Source organism: Salarias fasciatus, chromosome 23 (genome assembly GCF_902148845.1).
Source record: "Salarias fasciatus chromosome 23, fSalaFa1.1, whole genome shotgun sequence".
NCBI lineage: Eukaryota > Metazoa > Chordata > Actinopteri > Blenniiformes > Blenniidae > Salarias > Salarias fasciatus.
Genome location: NC_043766.1, coordinates 18,792,124 through 18,815,536, shown reverse-complemented (window position 1 = coordinate 18,815,536; position 23,413 = coordinate 18,792,124). Strand labels below are relative to the sequence as shown.

The following is a 23,413-nucleotide window of genomic DNA, read 5'->3' as shown; positions in this document are numbered from 1 at the left end:
CCGTTGAACATTCGTCATGACCTCTTTTTTTTTTTCCGACTGATATGTCCTGCTTTCATTTGACAACAAAGTGATGCCAGAAGGGATTATGGGAGTGAAGCTATGCCTGCTGTTTTTCATAAAACATAAGCTCACAAGATCAGATCACACTGATTTCAACAGTTGGATGTTCATCCCTCCACCTTAAATTCAGACAAACACAGGACACACACTGAGCACTTCTCCAATCGCAAACTCACGCAACTAGAGACAACTGAGACGAGAACTGGGGCCTGAAGAAAGCTTGTGTATTCACAAGAGAAACGTAACACAGAAAAGACCCATGCCCCAAAAGAAACTGCAGATATTCTTCATCGTGTGTTTCAAGGTAATAATTAACTGTAAAATCCAGAGTTTTTGCTGCATTTATACTTTATTTGTTGTAAGAAAATACAATGTAAGATAAGAGTGCCAATACAAAAATAAGGAAATCTGTCAAACTCTCAGCTTTTCTCCAAAGTCCTTACATATATCTGCATATATGTTACACTCACACACATACTAATTCACATTTAAAAGCTGCCAAAGAATGGCTCAAACCTTGCAGGCGCTACATGTCACAGACAAGTGAACAGTATATGGCTCAGTTATATGAAAGCTGCAATAGTGGTTATATCTGTATGGTTATGCTATGAAGCAATGTTTAAATGATTTACAGTTACTGTCAGCAACAGGAAATACCTCATGAACACAATCCATCTTGTTAAATGATGCCTGACAGGAAGGTGAAACAGCCGTTCTCCCCTCCGTTGTTCTTCTCCATATAGTGATCTACAAAGACACAGGTATTATGAACACTCATTGTAACTGTCAGCCTAAGAATTAAAGTGTGCTTCCTCTTTTACTCTTAATTTTTTTTTTACCTTACTCTACTTTCTTGTATCCAATGCCTGCACAATCGTGCGGACCCAATCGTCATTTGGATTGGCACAGACCGTCTTTTGTTTTTTATGTGAAGGTTGCTTCTTCATCAGAAACCTGCTCACACATGCATGCGTATGCACACACACACACACACACACACACACACACACACACACACACACACACACACACACACACACACACACACACGCACACACCAGATTAAGTGCTTATCGAGGGGCACTATTTTTTTTTCCATAAAGCTGACCCAGTTTATTATAGTACAGAATTTTAACAATACAGGGCAACTCAGTGATGCCAAAAACAGGAGGAATAACATTCACAACTCACACAACAGCCCTGATGTTGCAATCGCCATCTGTTTCCTGGATCCTGTAGCTTTCAATGTTTTTCTTTGCTTTCTTTGGAAGTCTTACAACGTACCCAAGGCAGCAGTTGTCATATGAGCCTGAAAATAGAGCGAGAAATGTACAAAGCTATGTAGCGCACAAAGTATTTATATAAGAGATCACTTCCTAGCTCCCCGTTGAAATGTGTGTGTGTGTGTGTGTGTGTGTGTGTGTGTGTGTGTGTGTGTGTGTGTGTGCGCGCGTGTGCGCGCGCGTGCGTGTGCGTATGATGAGAAATTACATCCTGCAGTCTTTTGTTTTTACATATTGAGCAACAACCTGTGAAGCTAATTTGAATCTTCACTTGCATCAGTTAAACATGACCATCAACAAATTATACGAATTCAGACACACACAAGCACACATAGGCACATGTGCACTCATGCACACATTCACACATGCACATACAGATGCACATAAGCGCTCAATTTATTGAAATACTTTATAAAATTCTTTGGGTTTTTTTGCTGGATGTATTTATTCATTTGTTCATTTGTTTGTTCAGTTGTGTGAAAAAGGGATGATTTGAAAAAAAGATCACTTTTCCTTTATTTATTTTGTTTTTAAAGCATATTCTTTTCATTAACTGAGGACTAATTGCTAACGCGGTCTGGTCCTGGACCTCCTGCCTACAATACTTCAACTTCACTTACTTCTGATACATCAACATCTCAGCACTTACAAGACCCCAAAATATTTATGCGGACCAATGTTTCTCTGTAATGACATCTGTCATATAACCATTTGCACCATACAGTTCTTTTACAAATATAAACAGTCAATCATAACCTTGCTTTCTTTACTGATTATTAAAAAGAGAATAAATAAGTCCTGGTGAACTAACAGAGGAACATTTATAAAAATGGTTGAAGTGAGGCATTTCATCCTCCTAAATAAGTGCAAAACTTAACAATGATTATTATATATTTTTAGAATGCATCTACTGATAAAAACAACAATGCAAGCATGCACAGTGTCTATAATTGTTATGAAATGTGCAGTTAAATGTCTGTATTTGAATCAAACATCACTGCTCTGCAATGAAACAATTCTAAACTGTTCAACTTACCTTGAGCCAGACTCACATACATGCAGGTGAAGAGTAGAAGGAAGAAAAGAGCATGAAACTTCATGGCTGCAGCTGATCTTGCTGTGTTTCTCACTGCAAAGACAGAAATGAAGTGAAACATCGAGCAGAGTGTAGCAGAAAATTGGAACCAGACTTCATCCACTCACTACCCCCATCCTTCCCAGCTTATAAATGTTGGGTAGTGATTTAATGTTTTCCATCACAAACCCCTTCATCTGAGCTCTTGTAAAAGAAAAACTATTTGGCCATGACTGAGACTGCTTAAATCTTCCTGGTTCGGAGCTGATTTCTTCTAAAACACCAGTGAACCGCCCCAACAGAATCTCAACTAGATTGAGACTTGGAACAAACAACAACTTGTTCCCAAACTCAGGATTTCAGAGTCATTAAGAGTGAGCAAAAGAAACTGTCTCATATGCATACAGAGAAACATACCTGCTCACATCCAGTATTTCACAAGAAAGTGTCCCTGGTTGCTAAAAGGTCCTGTGCAACTCGTGGTAGCCCTGTGTTCTTATAGTGTGAGATGTGCCCTCCCCTGACATGAACACTGCTTCAAAACACCTCCTCTTACTCGGCAGGGCTCCAAGTTTTACAATTTCACAGATGGAGTGAAATTTGATCACCGAATTCCATTGGGGGGCTTTTCAGGGAAAGTGACTGCTTTACACAAAGTCTTCTGACCAAAATTTCACTAGGAGAACTGAATTTGTTTGTTTTTCTTTCCTGAAAACAATGTTGTTATACAACCCATCCGAAGCACACTAATCATTTTAGAGATATTTTTGGCTGTGTTCCTTATGTGTATATACAGATGCAATTTTTCTTAGTAAAAGTATAGCAAATATAGATTCAGTCACATTTTGAGTAAAAAGTTAAATTTAAGTATCACGTTTTGATTGTTATCTTGTTGACAGATGTTTTATCGAGAAAAAAGGGAAATGTCACACAAAAACAATACAGTGAAATATTAAAAATCTGTATAAAATGATCACATCAATCTCTATCTGCATTGTTCCTGTAGTGTATTTTCAAGCTAAAGTAAAGTACTTAAAGCGACACTAAGGAACTTTCAGTTTTCGTTGATTTTGGCAGCGCCAGTGGACAAAAGCAGTAGTGTTTTGTCTGAAGGAATACTACAGTTCCCATGAGGCCTAGCGCGTGGCGTTGTAAAATGCTGCTCCTGGTGACATGCTGTAGGACTGAACTCGCCTACATTTGTTTCCAGTGGCTGTGTGAAGGATGGATAGCGATGAGGTAATGAATCTAATGGTGGCTAAACAATGTTATATCATGATGTGACGCATGCCGTAAAGCAGTCCACACATTTGGAGTTTTTTAGTGTGCAGGGTTCCTACCACCCTCCTCACAGCTGCTCAGTCCAAGTGAAAGCAATACTGACGCCTTCAGGCCATGACAGAGAGGTTATTCAACTAGTTGTAAGTCGATGTATCATCACAAAAGATATTGCAATGTTTTATTAAGGTTAGAAAGGTCCTTAGTGTCGCTTTAAGTTATACAAAATCTCTGACACCCTTTTAAAAAATGTTGTATTGATGACCCTCCTGATTTTACTTTGTAGCTGTAAGCATTTACATGCCCCCCATGATGATCACTCCATTACCTGAAGAACGTTTAAGTCTTGATATGACAGAATTCTTGAATCTTTAATACTTGTGCGTGATGTGTCGTCTGATGCTTCTCTTTCCATTATGCCTTTTCAGCATTTGACTATCGCAGCTCTTATTTTATTTACAAGTGCCAGTCAGATCACCTAAGGTCTTTGTACAAAACAAATGGGGGGAAAAAAAAGCCTAACAAAATACAGATGACATAAAAGAGAACTTAAAAAAAACACATTCATTGGGTGAGGGACAACATGAAGCAGTTGCAGGGAGTAGGCGAGTCTTATCTGATGCATTTTGAGTTTGGATTTGAGATGTAAAGAGAGTAGTATCTCTTTTTGAAATATTTTATTTTTGGTTTCAAATGCAGAACAGATGTACAACAGATGACATAAAAATACTTTTAAATTTTCCCCACAACTCCCACCCATCCCTGCTCACTCTGGGGAAGAAAAATAAAACACTTCATTCATTATGTTTTAGGTACAGTTTTTGTTTTACAGCTTACATACATTGACATGAAGCAAAGTATTGCCAGTCACTTTACAGTTACACCAACACAGTTTAAATATGGCTGTTAAATTTTGACAACGGTTTTGTATGATTTTCTTACACTGTATGTTATCTTTTCTAAAGGCACGCAACCATTCATCTCTGTATACCACTTGGCAATACATTTTTTAGCTACTGCCAAAGCAGTTTCAAGGAATTTGATTTGATACTTGTTTAAATGATCCATCAATTTTCATAAAATTTCCGATTAAACAAAGTTCGAGTAGTATTTCTTTATCCTGGTAACGAGAGTTGTTAGCCTCTGTTGAACAGTTTCAAGTGCCTCAGCGATTTAGATCTGGATGTATTTCCCTTGATGCCTCTATTTTAGTCGTCTATCATCCGGAGAATACTGGTTCTTACATACCATGTCCATCTTGTATCCATACTCCTTTAGGAATTCTGTTGCTGGAACGTGTGAATCAGTTTCTGGGTTTCGGTGATGGTTATTGCAGGGATTGTGTTCAGGGCAGGGCACTTCACCTTCCTTCACAGGTCACTCAGCTCCATCACTAATCTGTCCATATCTGCTGCAGCTTGGTACCAAAATGCATGGGTGATGGTGACATCCCTCCACTGACCTGGGGTCTCCTTCCATTGCATTTAATTGATCTGTAATTGTGGCAGTTCTTTATGGTTATGAATGTGAGAACTCTGCTACTAGACATTTGTCAGTATTGATTGTGGATTTGTAAGTGTTATAGTAGCATCACACTGAGAAAGTATTCATATTTTCTGCATATACCTTCGCTCTGGGATTGCTTGGGTTTTCATCACGCTGACTCTCTGCAGGAACTGATGCAGGTCGTCTCTAGCAGGTATGATCCTGTTTGTCTTGTTTTAAGAAATGCCTGACATAGACTGTCACAGCATTAGGGATTTTCAAACAGGACCATCACTAGATGATATCAGTCTGCACTTAAAATGCCTCTCCCACAGTCTTTCCCAGTAATTGATGCTGCTGTTCTGTTTGCACTTTCTTAAACGTAAACTCCTCAGTGATGTTGTTTATAGCTATAGCTACTTGTTGCAATTTGCGTGGATTATTCTGGAGCCAAAAAGTTTCTCCTAAACATGATTTTCAGTTTAAAATCAATCAAGGGAGTCAAATAAAATCATTTCACAATAAAAACAAAGTTAGCAAACTGTTCTTCTGTACTATCTGTATGTACATATTTTGCTGTCTGATCAAAGCTTTTTCCTCCTTCTGCTCATCATTAAACTCCAGGCAGACATATCTGGCACATTTTAATTCTCGAGTTTGTAAACTGTAAATACTCCAGAACTGAGAAAACATCAAACTCCCAAATGGAAAGTAGTGTAAGCAAAATCTTTTTTTCTTTATAAGGCATGTTTAGTTCTTCTCACCAACAAGGGTTGCAAAATCACACATAACTTTACAGCGCAACAAATAAAACAGACCAGACAGAAAAAACACAAGTCAAACTCCCTAATAGGGAAAACAAGCAAGTGATGTGTAACTGATATTCAGATCTAAATAGGAATGTGCTAAACTGTTTTAAGAGACGCCTCTGAGTCAAGGAAATGAAGTGCAGCTCAAGCCAGAGTTTGGCTGCGACCACCCTGAAGGGCCTCTTGGCTATTTTTTTGTTTTTAATCACTACACTTTTATTGCTTGCCTTGTTTGGTACATTGATTGTTTCGGCTGGCTTTTAAATGTTAAATGTTTTTTGTTAGTATTCAGGTATGCAGTTAGAAACATTATTAGTTTGGATAAGTGTACAAAGGTAAAACAGGTTCATATATTTGTTACGTTTTTAAGTGGATGTTTACATATTAAGTCATTTTAGCATAGTGCGGTTTTAATCATATGCATATGTGAGTATGGGACTTCTCCTTTAAAGGTGCCTTAAGGAGTTTGCACGTTTTATGCGAAACAGCGCCCCCTGCAGGCCTTGGGCGTAATGCAGCTTAGTGAAAAACTCGTCCCTGTGGCTCGCGTGCACGGAAGAGAGGGACTCCGTCTTCGCTCGTTTAGTAGCGCTCAGATTTAAGTTTCTTTTACCTGGTGGAGTCTGTGCTGGAGCTGTGGCAGTGCTAGAAGCCAGTCTGTTCTTACTTTCTGGAAGATCCTGCTCAGTTGTTGCTCACTAAGCATCTGGCGGAGTAATGGTGGACATAACGAAACTCAAGGAGCCGGAGCGTGCATTACATCATTCCTTTCAAATTCTCCCCAAAAAAATGCTGGTGCCGGACCGGCACTGCAGCTTTCAAGTGACAATTTAGCGCTGTTAGAGGTACTTGTAATGAATATGTCAGGGCACATTGTACACATCATTAAAAATGTGTAATATATTTACAGTGGAAAATAAGTATTTTTAAGGTTGTAAAACTCCTTAATGCACCTTTAAGGACTTATCTTGCTGTGAAAGTTTTTCATTCATTCTAGCTATGAAAGTGTAATTGCTGGGCTTTCCTGACATTTTGCAAGAACATCCTGCAGCCAAGAGCATAGGTCAAGAGAAGAAAGGTTTGGCATGCACTCAAAGCTTGATGGAGATTGGGTCATGACTTCTTGGAGAACCTCCAAATTACACAAGACTCAAGGAACAAAACTGGACTTTATTGACCTTGCATTGTTTTTACCATACACCATAGTTTCAAAAAGGAAACAGTCTCTCTACAGTAAAAACAAATATCAAAACTCAATGTTCAAAGTTTTTTTTTTTTTTTTTTTTTGGTACAATGAAATACAATGAAAGATGTTTTCCTCCTTTAACAGAGGGTCAGGGATCCCTTCATCTCCATAATCATGCTTACATAGAGTTTACACAGATCTCTATTGGTACAGTAATTTGGGAGAATAAATGATTTTACTTAATTTTATTATTATCTTGAAAAGAAAAACTGAAATCAATTGTCCCAAGTATTTTAACAAAGTGGTTTGTGGCAGCACTCTGCAGAACTGCCTGCAGAGCATTTTAGATTCAGTGAAAAGTGACCTTCAATGAGTAACCCCTTTAAATATTTTCACTTTACAAAAAGATGCCTTCCATTTTTATTCACATTTACATGATATTACAACTAATTAGCCTTTCACTTGTAACAACACTGCGACATTGGAGCCACCTGAAAGTGGTAAAAATTAAAGCTGTCACTGACCGATTATATACCAGTAAGTAGCTATTTTTTTTGCTCATTTGAATCTGTGTATTTATTTCAAAGTATTGGGGGCTAGGGTAAGTTATTTCTTTCTCGTTGGAGAGAGTGTGCATTTACTTTTTCAATCTCCACTGTTAATGTTTGACTATTCTTATGGTTATTCTTATGGAAAATATTTTTAGGGTTACATTATTCTCTGCAGCATTGGTTTCTTTAGTGCAATTAACAAGCTATTGTCCAGAGTATTAAATAGCTTCGGTGCAAATAAAGCCATTTATCAAAAAGATTCCAGACATTATGTGGCCATGCAGTGGTTAGCGCTCTCACCTCACAGCAAGGAGGTTAGGGTTCAAACACTATAGGTGGAACCTTTTTGTGTGGAGTTTGCATGTTCTCCTGGTGTGTGTGGGTTTGAACCACTTTCTCTGGTTTCTTTCCGCAGCCAAATGGGTGACCCAACGTGGGTCCCTGAGCAACAACCCTTGGTGCCAGATGGTTCAATTAGGTAAAGAAGGAGAATAAATACAGCATAAACATTTTTTTTTTTTATCAAAATTAAAAAAGTTAGGTTAAGGTTTCGCCACTCTCAGAATAATGACCAACAATTTAATCAGCATGCTTAGCATGCTAAAGCATGATTTTTTGAACTCAAAGTGAAGTGACAGCATTGAATAATGTTATCAATTTTATGACACATTAATACAAGTCTGGTGTCATAAGCAGTATTTACTTCCTCTGTTGGTCAAAAAAAAAAAAAAACATAAACTCAAGATCAGCTTCATCCACATTCTGTAGTCATAAAAGGTAATTTCACCAATGATCCAGTGTTGTGTGTTTGAAAACATCATAAACACAAAAAGCTAGCAAAACCCCACACATGCACAGAAAGAGCTTTCACAGCTATGGGCAATTTTTGGCTCAACAATTAAACTGACGTGCGTGTTTTGGGAATGTGGGAGGAAACCCACGCAGGCCCAGGGAGAACATGTAATCTCCAAACAAAAGGTCGGGCCTGTAGTTACCCAGTCTGGAGTTGTCGCCACTAACGAATCAGAAAAATATGTCGAGACGCCATCTAGCGGTCAAACTGGAGCTCTGCTGGAGAAGACGCTCCAGTAATCCGGTCCGGTGTTGACGGCCCACCGTGAGTTACAGCTCCGGGGGATCCTAACCAGTTTTCCCGGTCAGTCCATATATCTGTGGGCGTGTCCGAATAGCTTAACTCCCTAACAGCCACTAGGCAACAGGCAAACCAGCGAGTCAAGTCAGTCAACACCGCGGAGTGCAAGTCATCCTGACTACGCTGTTTCAGCAGCGGCGGGGGCTGTCCTGCAGAGTCGCTCCTCCAGCAGCAGCAGCAGCAGGTCCGGGACAGAAGTGAGAGATTCGCCCGTCGGCACATTGCGACACAGAAAGCCGCTGTGTGAGCAGCCTGTTAGCTTAGCCACCGAGAGACCACATGGACCCCCAAAACACCAGCACTGAGGCGAGGATGCTGCTGAGCCACGCCGAGACTCTGCGGCTGCACACCGGGAACCTGGTGAGCCGGAGCCGGCTGAAGAAGAAGTGTCCCGGCTCCCCCAGCGAGGAGGTGAGAGGAGCCGGAGAGTTTCTAATCTCATGTCGCGACGTGTGTCGGTTCATGTAGCACGTTAGCTCGTAGCCCGCATGTTGAGCTGCCTGGTTAAACCTTTAGCCTTCTAAACTTTACTGGCGGACAGCAAATAATCACACCAAACAGGATTTTTACCTGTTCTCGCCATTTTCTGAGATGTGCGCAGCATTGCGTTGTGTCCAGTTAGCAGCTTTACTCCATCACAGGTAGCTTTCACGTTCATGCGTGTAAACCAACTGTGAGCTACTGTGTGGTAAATAGTTCACTAGCCATTAGTCTTGTTGAATGATTGTTGTTCACTGGTAATAACAAGCGAACCTCTGCTGCTGTAACTGCCAGCTCTTCTTCATGATCTGAAAGGACTTCATTTCACAACAAGTGGTGAAATATCGAGGCATTCTTCCCAAACTACTCATAGTTTAAGTTGATGTAATTACATGGTCAGTAGAAGGTATTAAACTTACATAAAAGAAATGTTTACCTTTGAAGCTTTTCTCTGGAAAATGATGAATCCGACACTTAACGAAATTGTTTTGCAAATTGGGAAGTAGCATGGTGTAAATTGCTCATAATTGTGATTCAATACGAATATCCTTGTAAAAATTCAAATGAACAAAATCGAGTATTGCTAATATGTAAAAATGGTCAAGCTCCGGACAAAACCACGTTCAAACATCTAATAACTGTTTTTACAGTTTCTTCATTTGGTTGATCTGTTTGAGAGGCACTTGGCTTCATGTGTGTATTTGGAGTAAGAACCGATGTCTACCTTTGTGTGTGTGTGTGTGTGTGTGTGTGTGTGTGTGTGTGTGTGTGTGTGTGTGTGTGTGTGTGTGTGTGTGTGTGTGCCTCCCTCCACACGTTATGTTTCAATTCATTACATCTTAACACACTGAGTTGTTTGTCATAATTAAGCAGTTTTCAAGTGTGCCCTACCATCCTACTTGGGTATTTTGATTATTTATATTTTATGGAGGAAAGCATTATTGAAAAGGATTGCAGGGACTGAAACTATATATTATTTGTTTAAAATATGCTCTCTGTCATTTAAAGAAGTTGATTTTTTTATGTATTTTTAATGGGGGAATTTTACTATAGGAAATTACTAGTTAGGAGAGACTTTCTGGACATTTCAAACAAAAAAATTGTCAAAGTAATAAGAGCACAAGATCTTATTTTAACATCTTAAATCTTACCAGAATTTCCAGACAAGAAGAAATCTTGGACATTCCTTTTCATTTGATATTTTCATTTTATCATTATTTTTAATAATCTATGAAATCGCTTAAACCAAATCCAAGTAGTATTTAATTGTCCAGGAAAAATGGGGTGGATTGGCTAACTTCAGAAGAAAAGAGCCCCAGTTACATAGCAAAATTAGCAATTTATGTTCAATCAAAACACTTTTCATTTCCAGTATTATGTCAAACTTATTACACAAGAAAAAAAGCCCCATAAGTTACACATACCAGATTACTATGAGGAATACAGTGCAAAAGCAAGGTAAAATAAGATAAATGTCTTTCCTACATTACTATGAAGGTTAAATTTCTCTAAACAGAAGAAGTGGGCTGTAATATCCACTGTGTGACTTGTAGTTTTCTCTAAAAGACTGAGGCTTGGAATCAACTTTGTTTTCCTTTATTTTAATTCAGCAATAATTTGGCAATATTCAGATTACACTCATAGCACAAAATTCGAAACTGGTTATTTGCCTATCAAAAAAAAAAAAAAAACGTGTAAACACATGCATGGCTGAGGTGTTGAAAATCAGCAAAGGATACCTAAACTATGTCTGTCTGTACTTTTTCTTTATAGACATCTATTGTACATATCACAGTCTCTTCTTAACTCCACAACAGTTAATTAAAATTTAACTGACCTTGTTCCTCACTAATTTAACAGTTAAAATGTGACCACTCCTGCTCTGTGTCCCTTTCTCTCATTGTCCAACAAAGAGCATCTCCATGTTTTGGTTTGTTTTACATTTTCTGATGCTACATTTCACTCATCAATAAACTTTAGTGAACAGATGATGCAGCAGGCCAGTATTCCTATGGCACAAACAGATGAGACACTTTGAATGGACAGTTTTATTTGTTAGTTTGTCAGTCCAGCTTCTTTCATGATTTATAGCTCACGGTGACTTGTGCATCTCCCAACCAGCATACCACAGCTCTATAGATGCTGTTGGTAAGTCAACTGCTTGATTTCATATATATCTTAACGCTGCCAATAATGAATATAATACATTTCATCTGCAGAGATGGTCAAACTGTCTTGCATTAGCGAAACATGAACATAGACACAAACCGTAGACCTTTGCAATAGGAACTTCAATCGAAATAACTTTAAACGTCACCATGTTTTTTGTTTTTCAGCTTCGAGACTGTATCCAGGCCACCCTGAATGATTGGTTTTCCACGACAAAACCTTCAACCAAGGTGAGAAGATTTAGAGTTTGACTTGTGTTTTTTTTTTTCCCCCCCTTGGATGCAATGACAAAACACACCATCAACCAATTTCCCATGTATTTTGTGACTTTGAAATAAGAAGTGTGTGATGCAGCCAGACCGGCAGGACATGAATGAGTTGCTCAATGATGTGCTGCCACTCTGTATTTCAGGAGGATTTCAGTGAATGGGAAAGTGAAATAACTGCAGTGACAGACATCAAAGAAACTTGTAGGCTTACTGAAAAGAAGCTGTCATGTTGAATGTTCATGCCGTGCTGGCTGCCAAAGGCGCCATTCCCAATGTGCATCTGTCTGTTAGTTTGGAGGGGGGGGGGGTTGGTGTACATATGTTTTTGAACAATGTTTAGCTCAATAACAGCAGCATTGGACTGAGAAAGGGACTATCACAAAATGCATTTATATTATATATTTCAAGGTGAAATAAAGTTGAACTAAAAAGACTGCAGTAACAACATAAAATGGACCATCAGTCTGCCTGAATACACCCCCCATTCTGGCTGTTTTGCTAAACTCAGCTAATCTGCCCCCAGCTTCATTCTCCTCGCTCATAGGACCAACTGGGAGCGGGGGGGGGGGGGGGGGGGGGGGGGTGTGCAGAAGTGAGGAGGTCTTCTATATTTGAAATGCAAAGCTCATGACACACAGGCCCTGCAGGGAAATGTTAAGAATGGCATGTTTGAATTATTGGTCCATTTTAGGTTTTTCTATACATGGGGTGAAAAAAAGGACAAAGGTATTTAATGGCAAGTTGATACTGTGAAATGCATTTAAGAATCAAACTGCTTCCACAAAAGCAGTGTTCGTGCACTGCAAATCAGTATTTACTTTTAAAAGGACTGTTGCATCAGAAAGCCACTCCAACATGCACACACACACAAAAAAAAAAAACATACTTTATCCTGTGGTGAGTAGATAAGATCCTGGGAGACCTGGCCCATCAGGGAAGAAAATCACCCCACACTGCACAAATCTGTTGTACACTACTGCTGGTGTCAGTCAGTATGTAATAAAATAATTTATCAGTAGTCAGTATCAGTAATATCTGCGCCCTTTTCTAGGTTTCTACTGTGTCAGCTTAATGCTGAAAAGAATGAATGATGGACAGTAAAATATATATGTGTGTATTGCACAACCGTTGTTTGATTGCAGTTGTGCGTGTTGATTATGTTGGGAAAAGCTTTGACCTACTCCCCCATAAAGTCCCTCCCTCCGAGTGATTGTAAAGCAAAGGTTTTGTTTGCAGAATAATCTGGAATAGTGTAGCAGCCTGTATAAATTAACTCTTCAAATTCTTTAGCAGGTTGATCTGAATGACAACGAAATGGACATTTGACAAAGCTGCTTGCTTCACATCTGAAATAAGCTTCAGTGCCACTGTTACAGTCTCACTCAAAATGCTTTCTGGTCCCTCCAGGATCCTCCAGGCATGCTGGACTGCTTCATCACTGAGGCAACAGACGCTATCACACCTGAGGAGAGGGAGGAGGTGAAGGTATCAGGTCAGTGTCGATTAGGATGCCGACATAAAATCTGTAAAGAAACATTTGAGATTCACTTTCTGTCATTGATTTGTACCTGAAAATGTCTGTGTTTTGGCACTATTTAGTGATTTCTTGTTTGATTAAAGCGGACCTATTATGCTATTTTTCAGTCACGTAATATAGGTCACAGAAGCCCAAAAACATAGTATACAAGTTTGTTTGCCCCAAATTGATCCTATGTTCGGAGTTTGAGCGGTGTAAAAAGTGGCTCTGAGGAGCCCTCCCCCGAACAGCCTGATTTTCACTGCCTACTTTCCGGGATGCACTCGAACGCATCTGGCCACTACCACTCTCTCACACATGGTGGGGGAACAGTCAGAGGCACATCCCCTCGGCCGTTTCAGCTTAAGTTTCAGTGTCATTTTCAAAAATGTGTTGTAGGGAGACAAGGAGGAAAAAGACAATTTTCAAATTTGAACGTCTTAATGAGGCTACGGCAGCACATACTACTACAACCACCTATCCGAGGGCTCACCAAAGGCTGGATCCTCTTCTGGGGGGGGGAGTGGTGTTCCTCTTGTTGACGTAGACAAAAGTAAGATTTCAGAATCGCGTGTTTGAGTGTATATTTTCTTAAAAGTGGAGTGCGCAATTGAGGGAGGTGACTGAATTTTTCACTTCTGGGGGCTCATACAGAGGCTCTGGGAGGTAATATGACTGTAAAGAAACCTTTTTAAAGTGAATTTTGCATAAAATGACCCCTTTAAACAAAATGAGATCTGTTTGCAAGTTCTTTGTTTCTGCAGTGAAGCTGTTCCTTTGTGAGTCAAATCAGTCATCCATCAGAGATGCGGTGGAGTTAGGTGAGATCACTAAAATAAAATGGTGAGGCACAGCCTTTTTAAGTAAGCTATTTAAGTAATATGGCCTTGTTTGAATTTATTTCTTCAGCCTGCCAGACACTGGCAGTGTCTCAGCTTGACTCAGTCATAATAGCGCCCTCTGCACCCTTGGAGGGTGACAACCAAACTCTGGCTGACCTTCAGCCGGCGTGGAAGCAGCTGGAGGCGCTCGTCCGGAGCCAACAGATCGCCGCCATCGGTACCTCTGACCTGGACAAAGATCTGCTGGAGCAACTCCACAACTGGGCTCAGGTCAGAGGGACTCTTGCATCTACAAATCTCAAAGTCTGAATTGCACTGATATGTTTTCTTCTTTTTACATTATTTTTAAGTTACTCTGATTACAGTTATCAACTTTCTCTTCAATACGGTTATCTCATTTTCTCTTTTGAAATCAATTTATCTTAAGTAGTATTCCTCCTATAATACTTCACTGCACTAATCCATCCTAACAGTAGTTAACAACAAAGTTGTTTGATGCAAAATTGTGCCGTCAGTCATCCTTGAGTTTGACTTTCGAGTCCAGACAATATACTAATTGTGTTTTGATGTGTTGCTTTAATCGTTTTTATCTTTAACTTTGCTCCGTCAAAGAGGTTCTTGCTTGGAGAAAGGCTTAATCCTTCCAGCAACCTGCACCCAGCTTACTGCTCCTTTGGGCTGAAGGAGTGCAGTGATGGTTTGATGTCTGGGAATATGCACTCACAAGTTGTCAGTCGCTCTCACAGCAAGTTTTACAGACAGCAAACGACGTGACTTTTGATCATGTCACAACTTCCATCCTCCTCAGTGTTAACCCAGAACCAAATGTGTTTCTAACAATTCCTGTGAAAGTCAAGAGCCAGAAAATGGTGGGGGTTTTAACCAAAGTGCATACAAACAGAATGAGTTTCTGAAAGTAAACATTTCAAATAAAAAAAAATAATTGGTTTGGTTTAAAGCCATAATATCTTTAAATAATATATTTGATCTACAGTGCAGCTGGAAAGTATTCAGAACGCTTAACTTTTCCAAACCTTATAGTACAATCATATTCCAAAATTAATAGAATTAATTTTTTCCTTAGTTGTCCACTCAGTATCTGTCTGTCACAATGCCTGTTGATATATTTGCATATTTAAATATTTGTAAAAAAATGAAAAAAAAAATAAATAAATAAATGACATGTATGTATCTTTTCACACCCTTTTCCATGAGGCTTAAAACATAAATCATGTGCTTCCTGTTCCCACTGATCATCCCACAACTTGTCTGGAGTTTGCTTGTGGTAAATTAAGTTGATTGCACATGATTTGAATAGTGCATAATGACAGGGCTGTCTAAGCTGAGTGATTGGGGGAGAAAGGCCTTAGTTAGGGAGGTAACTAAGAACTGATGGTCACAGCTCCAGTGTTTCTCTGTGGGAGGAGGGGAACAGTCCAGAAAGAGAACCACCTCTGTAGAAATCAGACCAGTATGGTAGAGTGCCCAGATAAAAGGCACACGGCAGCCCACTTGGATTTTGCCTAAATGCACCTGAAGGACTCTCAGACAACGAGAAACAAAGTTCTCTGGTCTAATGAGACAAGGATTGAATTCCTTGGTGTGAATACCAAGCATCAAGTGTGGAGGGAACCAGGGTCATCACCAGGCCAGAACCAATGTTATCCTGGATGAAAACCTGCTCCATTACAAAAATAACCAAATATGTGTTGGACTTCCTGTCTCACTCAATACTTCGGTGTGAAGTTGATGCACTGCCTGGAGAGGAAGCAAGCCAAACATGCCTCTCTCACTGCATATGGCCCAATACTGGAGCAGTGTCTTAAATAAGTCCCAGCGGTTGTACACAGCAGAAAAGTGTGTTGCTCTACTACTGTACGTGGCTCGACATCGTACACTGCACGCGTACCTGTGACAGTGTTGCTGCCTCCCAGGGAAATGAGCAGTACTGGCATGAGTTATTCAAAGTGTGATAATCAAAGACAGTTTTAATGATAATTGAAATTTGAAACAGTAACACTAACCACCAAGAATCTCACTGTGGTTTATCATTACACCGGCAATCGTGATATGTATATTAATTAAAAACATTAAAACAAAAAACTGTGTTCTCACTCTTCCTGGGCTGTATCTCCTTCTAGCTCGGGTCCTCTACCAGAGGCCTGGGAGCTTGAGGGCTCTGCAGGATCTTAGCTGTTCCTGGTCAGATGTTGTTCCTGGTATTTCCTGGAGCCATGCGTCCAGCTTGGGGGTTACTGCTCCTAGTGCCCCCATCACTCCTGGCACCACTGTTGCCTTCACAGCCCGCCGCATCTTCTCCAGCTGCTCTTTCAGCCCTTGGTATTTCTCCAGCTTCTCCTACTCCTTCTTTCTGATGTTGCTGTCACTGGGGATTGCTACATCCATCACTACTGCTCTTTTCTCGTGTTTATCCACCACCTCTATGTCAGGCTGATTGGCCAGCGCTGGGTACCATTTAACGGTACCTCAGTGGTACCGACCGAAAATCTTCGGTATATACCAGCACCGAACAAGAGACGTGCGTACGGGTATCGGTTTCGGTTCTTAAAATAACTGCGTGGTCAATAAACATGTGTGGAAACGATCATTCAGTTCTTCTCTTTTACTGAAAAGACGGTGCATCGCATCATTGAACATGTTACCACGTCTTACCAGCTCACACTCTTTCTAACAACATGCAGAAAGAGCCTCAGAGAGAGCCTGCGGCACCCTTCTTCCTCTGTGGTGTCTGTGTAAAATAAGGTTGAACATGCCAACAGCACACCTAGTGGCATGAAGTGCAAATGCAGTCATGGCGTCGTCTGTGCGCCGTGAAGGCAGGTATTGAAAAAAGTACAGTTCAGGAACTGGTACCGTACGTGAGGTATCGAAAAAGTACTTGTACCTGAAAAATATCTAAGGGTACCCAGCCCTAGTCTTGGCTCGGTTGTTCTCCACCACTTTCAGGGGTGTGCTCCATCTAGACTGGGGTCTCCAGCCCATAATCGACACAGATGTTTCTGTATACTATGTCTGCAACCTGGTAATGGCGTTTCATGTATGCCTTTCCTGCCAGCATCTTGCACCCTGCTGTGATGTGCTGTACTGTTTCAGGGACTTCCTTGCACAGTCTGCAGCTGGGCTCTTGTCTCGTGTGATACACCCCGGCCTCTATTGATCTTGTGTTCTTGTTCAACTATAATCAGTGCCTCTGTGCTGTCCCACTGCCGGGGCGGCCATCCGTCCCATTCTGTCTGGGATGTGTAGTGTATTGGACTCTTTGGGGAAAGTTATTTTTTGATATATATCGTTGTCACTTCATCACCCTGCCCTACCTCTGTGAATAACCTCGAGTGACCCTGTCAAAGCACATACTTCTGGAGATACCTGAAAATGGTTGGACACCAACACTTCCCCTTCAACCTGATGGAGCTTGAGAATTGCTGCAAACAGGAAGATAAGAGCATCAAGCTTGTGCCATCATATCCAAAACGACTTGGGGCTGTAATTGCTGCCAAAAGTGCATCGGCAAAATATTGAATGAGTGTCAGTACTTATGCACATGTGTTTTCTTATTGCTTTTTTTTAAAAAAAAATCTCTAATTAAAGTACCCCATTTTTTTTTCATATTGTCATTGTCACTGTGTTGAATTAAATCCATCTTGAAATAAGACTAACAACAAAACGAAGGAAAAAGTTAAGCACTCTGAATGCCTTGTGGATGCACCATGTTGCATAATTTGAGCGGAGAGTTCTTCCTTTGTGCAGTTTTCTTTGTTAAACTGAAGTCATTAGTGCATTGTTCTTCTGTTGGACCAGGTGAAGCCCAGCAGTAACCAGGTCAACCTGGCCTCCTGCTGTGTAATGCCTCCTGACCTGACTGCTTTTGCTAAAGAATTTGACATCCAGCTCCTCACACACAATGATCCCAAAGGTGAGTCCCGTTTTTTTTTTTTGTTTGCCTTTCAGATGTTTTTTTTGTTAATAATCACAATTTGCATTTTATTTACAGGTAAGAACATCATACATGTAGATTAAGTCGTTACTATGTTGTTACTTCCAATCATTTGTTTGATGGAGTGAACAATTCTGTACAAGTAAAATTTGAAGTGTGTCAAATTATCTGTGTGATAGTTTGTTCCTTACAGGTTATGATTTTCGATCTAAGGTATTGAAGGCCTGCCAGTCACAAACACTCACTGGTGTCTTCAGTTGGTAAATTCCTACAAACTAATGTGTCATAATTTCACCACCTCATTAACATACATGAAAGAGGCTGAGTATCAGAAACACCTCTCAGTATTAGGAATGCAGCGGTACAGGTAGCCCATGGTAGGGGTGTCAGTGGTTACAGTTTTTTCTACATGTGTAACTGGGGCTGCTAACTGACGTGTCCGGTTACACGTGACGTCAGAGATTTGTGATCTTTTTCTATAGCAGTTGCGCTTTATAACCACTGGAGGGCTCTGTCTCCATTGAAATACTGTACCTCATAATCCCATTAAGTCAAAGCCATTCCAGTAGTTATCAGACCAGAGGGCCACCATTTCAGCTATTAAGTTGATGATATGTTCACTAAGTGTTTTGTCACGTTGTTTCAATTTGTTGTATGTCAGATCACTCGTGCTAGCTTGTGAACCGTTAGCGGTAGCGCCGCTGCGTCTCTCCCTCGCGCTTGTTGGAGTGTTTCCATGGCAGCTGATCTCTCGTGGATCCCCTGCTGCTGTTGTAAACTAGCTGTGCCTGACACAACCTCCATCCAACAGTATTTCCAGTTGGTTAGAAAAGCTGCCACACCGCGCTCCGCTCATTGTCAGCTGCCATTGTGTCCCCGAGTCAGCTTGAACGCAACACTGACTAATAAACGTAACACTGCGCTGCATGTATCTATTATGTATGTGGGTAACTGCACTAGAGGGAACATTTAGTTAGATAATGTTATTATCTGAAGCTTTTCAGGTAACATCATCACCCCCCAAAAAATTATATATACATATAGGTGAAAAAAGAACGAGGAGGAGGAGGAAAATGACGTGTACTCGGTTATTGATTTTTCCAAACGGTTATGATTTGTTATCCGTGTACATGTTTACACGTGTGTGGACGTTGACAACCTGAGCCCATGGCACGGTCTGCACCTCGATTTTTGGGCCCTGGTTTCAGTACTTTGCTTTTGGATGTTGTTGCAGAACCTTATTCAGTTTACATTGCCTTTTAAATGTGGGACATGTTTCAAGCAGTATTTGCAGACAGCGGAATTTCTGTTGGCAGTTTTTGCCCCCTCATCATTGTATTCAATAGGGAAACCAAAATGATTTCACTGGAGATTTGTGTGAAGTCGGTACTTCTTCAAATGTCTGTCTTGCAACAAACTAGTGCAGTTTGTTTATTTGAAAGACTGTAACTGATCCCCCTATCAACTTCATAACTATCCAGCCTACACCTGATTAGACAAGCGCATCGATTCTGGGGCTATCTGCTCCTGGAATTTAAACTAGAACAACATGGTGGCTTGGTCACAAACTTTCTCTATTATTACTAAAACAACTCAGCAAAAAGTATTTCCGAACAGATTTTAGACATGAAATAAGCTGTGCAGTTGCTGAATCTGTCCTTGTTTGATTTTATTACAGCTTATTTTGCAGTTTTACAGAAGTTTCCTAATACTTCAGACCCCCGTTCTCCACGGGGGTCTGAAGCACCAAAGCGCTGCAAAGACACCAAAGCGCTTCACGTTCCAGAGAGAATGGGACAAGTGGACACCCAAGCTCCCAAGCTGTGGGACAACACTGAAATAAAATGTGTTCTCTCAGAAGAAAGGACATAACAGTTCCTTCTTTTTTTTTTAATTGACGTGAAATAGTTTTATGGTGTTGCATGTCACGTTCACCTTTGGCAGAAAATAAATATTTACAAAAAATGTCTACTTCTGATATTTCCAAATCTCTATTAAGAGTAACAAAACTCATTTAAAACAGAAAAATTGCGATTTGTATTATATGGTGGTATTTCAATATTGACTGATGTGAAGAAAATTTATCATGATGTATCACCATAAATTGATCTTGGGCTGTAAGCAAATGTTCCTCTGACTAAGATTAAACGGTGTGTGATTTTCAGGATTTAAATGTTTGTTTATATTGTTTGTTTATATTTGTCTTTGTCTCTTTTTTATTTTTATTTTAATTCTAGAGCTCATGTCTGCAGCAACATTCCAGGAAGCGGTGCAAGAGGGTGTGCAGGACCTAAACATTGGAGACTGGAGACTGGAGTGGGTCCTGCGTTACTCTGTTATCGTTAAGAGCAGAGGCATCATTAAGTCCAAGGGTTACCTTGTCAGTGCAAGGAAGGCAAGCCCCTAGCAGCCAACTGCATAAACAATAAAAAAAAGACACAGGGACGAAGCCATTGCCCAACGTTTTCACTCAGTACACATGTGAATTAATAACTCTTAAAAATGGAAGCTACCAATCACCTCGAGTCATTGTTTTATCTGACAGATGAGTTACATCTTCGTCATCTGTGATTCATTCTATTTATCAGATGCAGGTATTCACTGTCGTAGCAACATTGAGCTCCAAAAGCAGAAGATGAATTCCTGTGTCAGTTCTAGAGAGGAACATTGATGTTTTTCTGAGACAGTCAATAGATATGTGGCTTATCGGCAATGTAGTTTGTCACAATGAAGGACAATGTTTGCCACTACTCTTTCATCAAAGATTTCATAATCACGTTGTAAAGTGCCTCTCACTTGTTTATCCTTCTATTTTGATGTCTGCTTTGTCTCCGCTGTGTCTGAATGATGATAAATTAGTGATTTAGTACCATTAGAACCAGTCAAACCTTCATATGGGAATAATTAATTTTTAAAAAGAGAGGAAGCACTTCCAAGAATTAAAAAAAATTGGATTTTTTTTTTTTTTTTTTTTTTTACCTGCTGGACAGTAAATTATCCACATTCCTGAACCAAGAAGACTGACCCATTAATTCAAACCAAAGTATGTTCCACACATTCTATCAGACTTTATCCAATTCAACAGGCAGCCATGTGATCATAGATGATTTTACCTGTTTATCACCCATGCACATGAGATTATTTTGAATCCAGTGTTTTTTTTAAGCACTTGAAACTTTACACAACTGGATTTTTAAAAATAATTTAGTCTGATTGCGGTGTTATTTATGTATCATGGGCTTTTTTGGCTTGGTTCCAGTAAATCCTCAAGTTGTCTCTTGTACTGTAAACATATTTAATTTTCTCATATACTGTATCTGTTCATGAATTGGCTGTATTAAAGTATTCAACTAGATGCTTTTCCTGTCATTCTGATTTTTTTTTAGCTACCAACAAGTGATAAGGTAATAATGCATAATACTTTGAGAGGTATTGTTGCACGTTTTGTGTTGCCAGTGCTCCTGAAAACCAAAGTGGACAGGGCTGGGGTGGACTTTCATTTGGCTGAGTGGATTTTACTCAATCTCACCAACAGGCCATAGTTAGTGAGAGCCCGGGATTGTAAGTCTGACCTGCTCACCTGCAGTGTGGGTGCCCCCCAGGGGGACCATCTTGGCCCCCTTCCTCTTCACCCCCTGCAATGCAGATGTCAGACACAACACAGACAATTTTGTTCTGCAGAGGTTCACAGATGGCTCTGCGATCGTTGGCCTGATTACTGAAGACAATTTTGTGGCGTACAGAGGACTGACAGAATTTTATGGAATGGTGTCAGTAGGACTGAACGATATGGGCAAAATTTCATATCTCGATATCCATGCCAGATATCTCGATATCGATACTTTATATTACAATGGATTCAGTGAAAGTTAAGCATTTTTAAGAAAAATAAAAACATAATACAAAAGGATGCAAAAAAATTCAATTTTTTTATGAGAACTCACTGCCACTACCACCAAACTCGTTTGTGCAGATTCTGCAACCGCCCTCTCTTCAGCACTCATGTTGTTGTTTTGCTTACTCTCCGCTGCGCGTAGCACATGTGAGTGTGCATCTCAGTCTCCCTCCTGCCCCTCCCTCTGACGTTTCTCATTGGCTGCCATCAGCTGTCAACCAGTAAACAAGGTTTGTGGTTGGCTGGCCTTACCTGTGCATGGACAAGCTTACATGCAGGGCAAGCAGGGGAAATCTTGATATCGCTGATTTTGAGAAACTAATGTCCTGAATGTTCATATCCCGATATCAATATGATAACGATATATCGTTCAGCCCTAGGTGTCAGCAAAATCACCTCTTGATCAAATCAGCTGGTGGTTCATTTCTGCAGACACCAGTCTGCTGTCCCCTCACTGGTGAACATCCAGGCAATGAACATAAAGAGTGGAGTCTTATAAAGTACCTGGATGTTCACCCAAACAATAAACTGGACTGGACTCACAGCACAGACGCACTGTACAGGAAGGGCCAGGGCAGGCTCTAACTTCTGAGGAGACTGTGGTCCTTCAGACTGAAGGTGGCACTCCTGAGGATCTATGACTTAGTGGTGGCATCAGCAATTTTGTACAGTGTGTCACAGACAGTCAGAGGGAGCAGCTGGACAAGGTCATCAAGAAGTCTCCTTCACGCCCACTTCGCTCTGCATGTGAGAGATGCCTGGTGCTTCCAGCCCAGCACAGCTCTAAATCTCCTGCCAGACTCTTCTCCTCTGTTGTTCCCAAATGGTGGAACAAACTACCTAACTCTGCGTTCTGCCGAGTCCCTTTCTACTTTCAAGAGACAATTGAAGACTCAATTGTTCAGAGAGCACCTAGGGACTTAATCTGACTCCACCTTTGGGGTAGAATAGGTCAGGTAGTCCAAAACCCAGCACTTATGTACCACTGACTAAGTTGACTAAAAAAAAAAAAAAATTAAAAAAAAGGGGGGGGGGGGGGGGGGGGGTTAGTGGCACCTTTTCTGCAACTTGATGGCAAATCCCTTGACCAATTGCACTTGAAGCAATTGACGCTTACAAATGGTTTCTTTCTTATGTCTGAATTCTTGCTTGTGTTGTACGGCACTTTGGACAAAAGCGTCTGCTAAATGAAATTGTAGTATTGTAGTCAGTCCTGGGCTGTCCTCTAGATTCAAAATGGGAGGTGGATCATAGAAAGGTCCTGGCTAAATTAACATCTATGCTGGACCATATATCACACCCACTGCAGGATGTTCTGTCTACTCTGAGGAGCAGCCTCAGTGACAGGCTGATCCCCCCTCACTATGTGAAGGAGAGATAACGCAGGTCTTCACCGCCTCCTGC

General features: G+C 40.5%; 2 protein-coding genes across 2 annotated transcripts; one reads left to right on the top strand and one right to left on the bottom strand.

Moving 5' to 3' along the window:
- Window positions 1-908: 908 nt before the first annotated feature.
- On the bottom strand, window positions 909-2,922 carry ccl25b (chemokine (C-C motif) ligand 25b). The gene is made up of 4 exons (XM_030084027.1): window positions 2,839-2,922; window positions 2,383-2,475; window positions 1,255-1,372; window positions 909-1,017 (listed from the first exon to the last, which is right to left on the bottom strand). Exons 2-4 carry the CDS (start codon window positions 2,444-2,446, stop codon window positions 909-911), a joined length of 291 nt encoding a protein of 96 aa, XP_029939887.1. The 5' UTR covers window positions 2,447-2,475; window positions 2,839-2,922.
- A 5,994-nt stretch (window positions 2,923-8,916) lies between these two features.
- On the top strand, window positions 8,917-21,469 carry gclm (glutamate-cysteine ligase, modifier subunit). Its single transcript, XM_030083663.1, has 7 exons — window positions 8,917-9,294; window positions 11,700-11,762; window positions 13,209-13,293; window positions 14,082-14,138; window positions 14,227-14,429; window positions 17,979-18,093; window positions 20,352-21,469. Exons 1-7 carry the CDS (start codon window positions 9,163-9,165, stop codon window positions 20,519-20,521), a joined length of 825 nt encoding a protein of 274 aa, XP_029939523.1. The 5' UTR covers window positions 8,917-9,162; the 3' UTR covers window positions 20,522-21,469.
- Window positions 21,470-23,413: the final 1,944 nt, after the last annotated feature.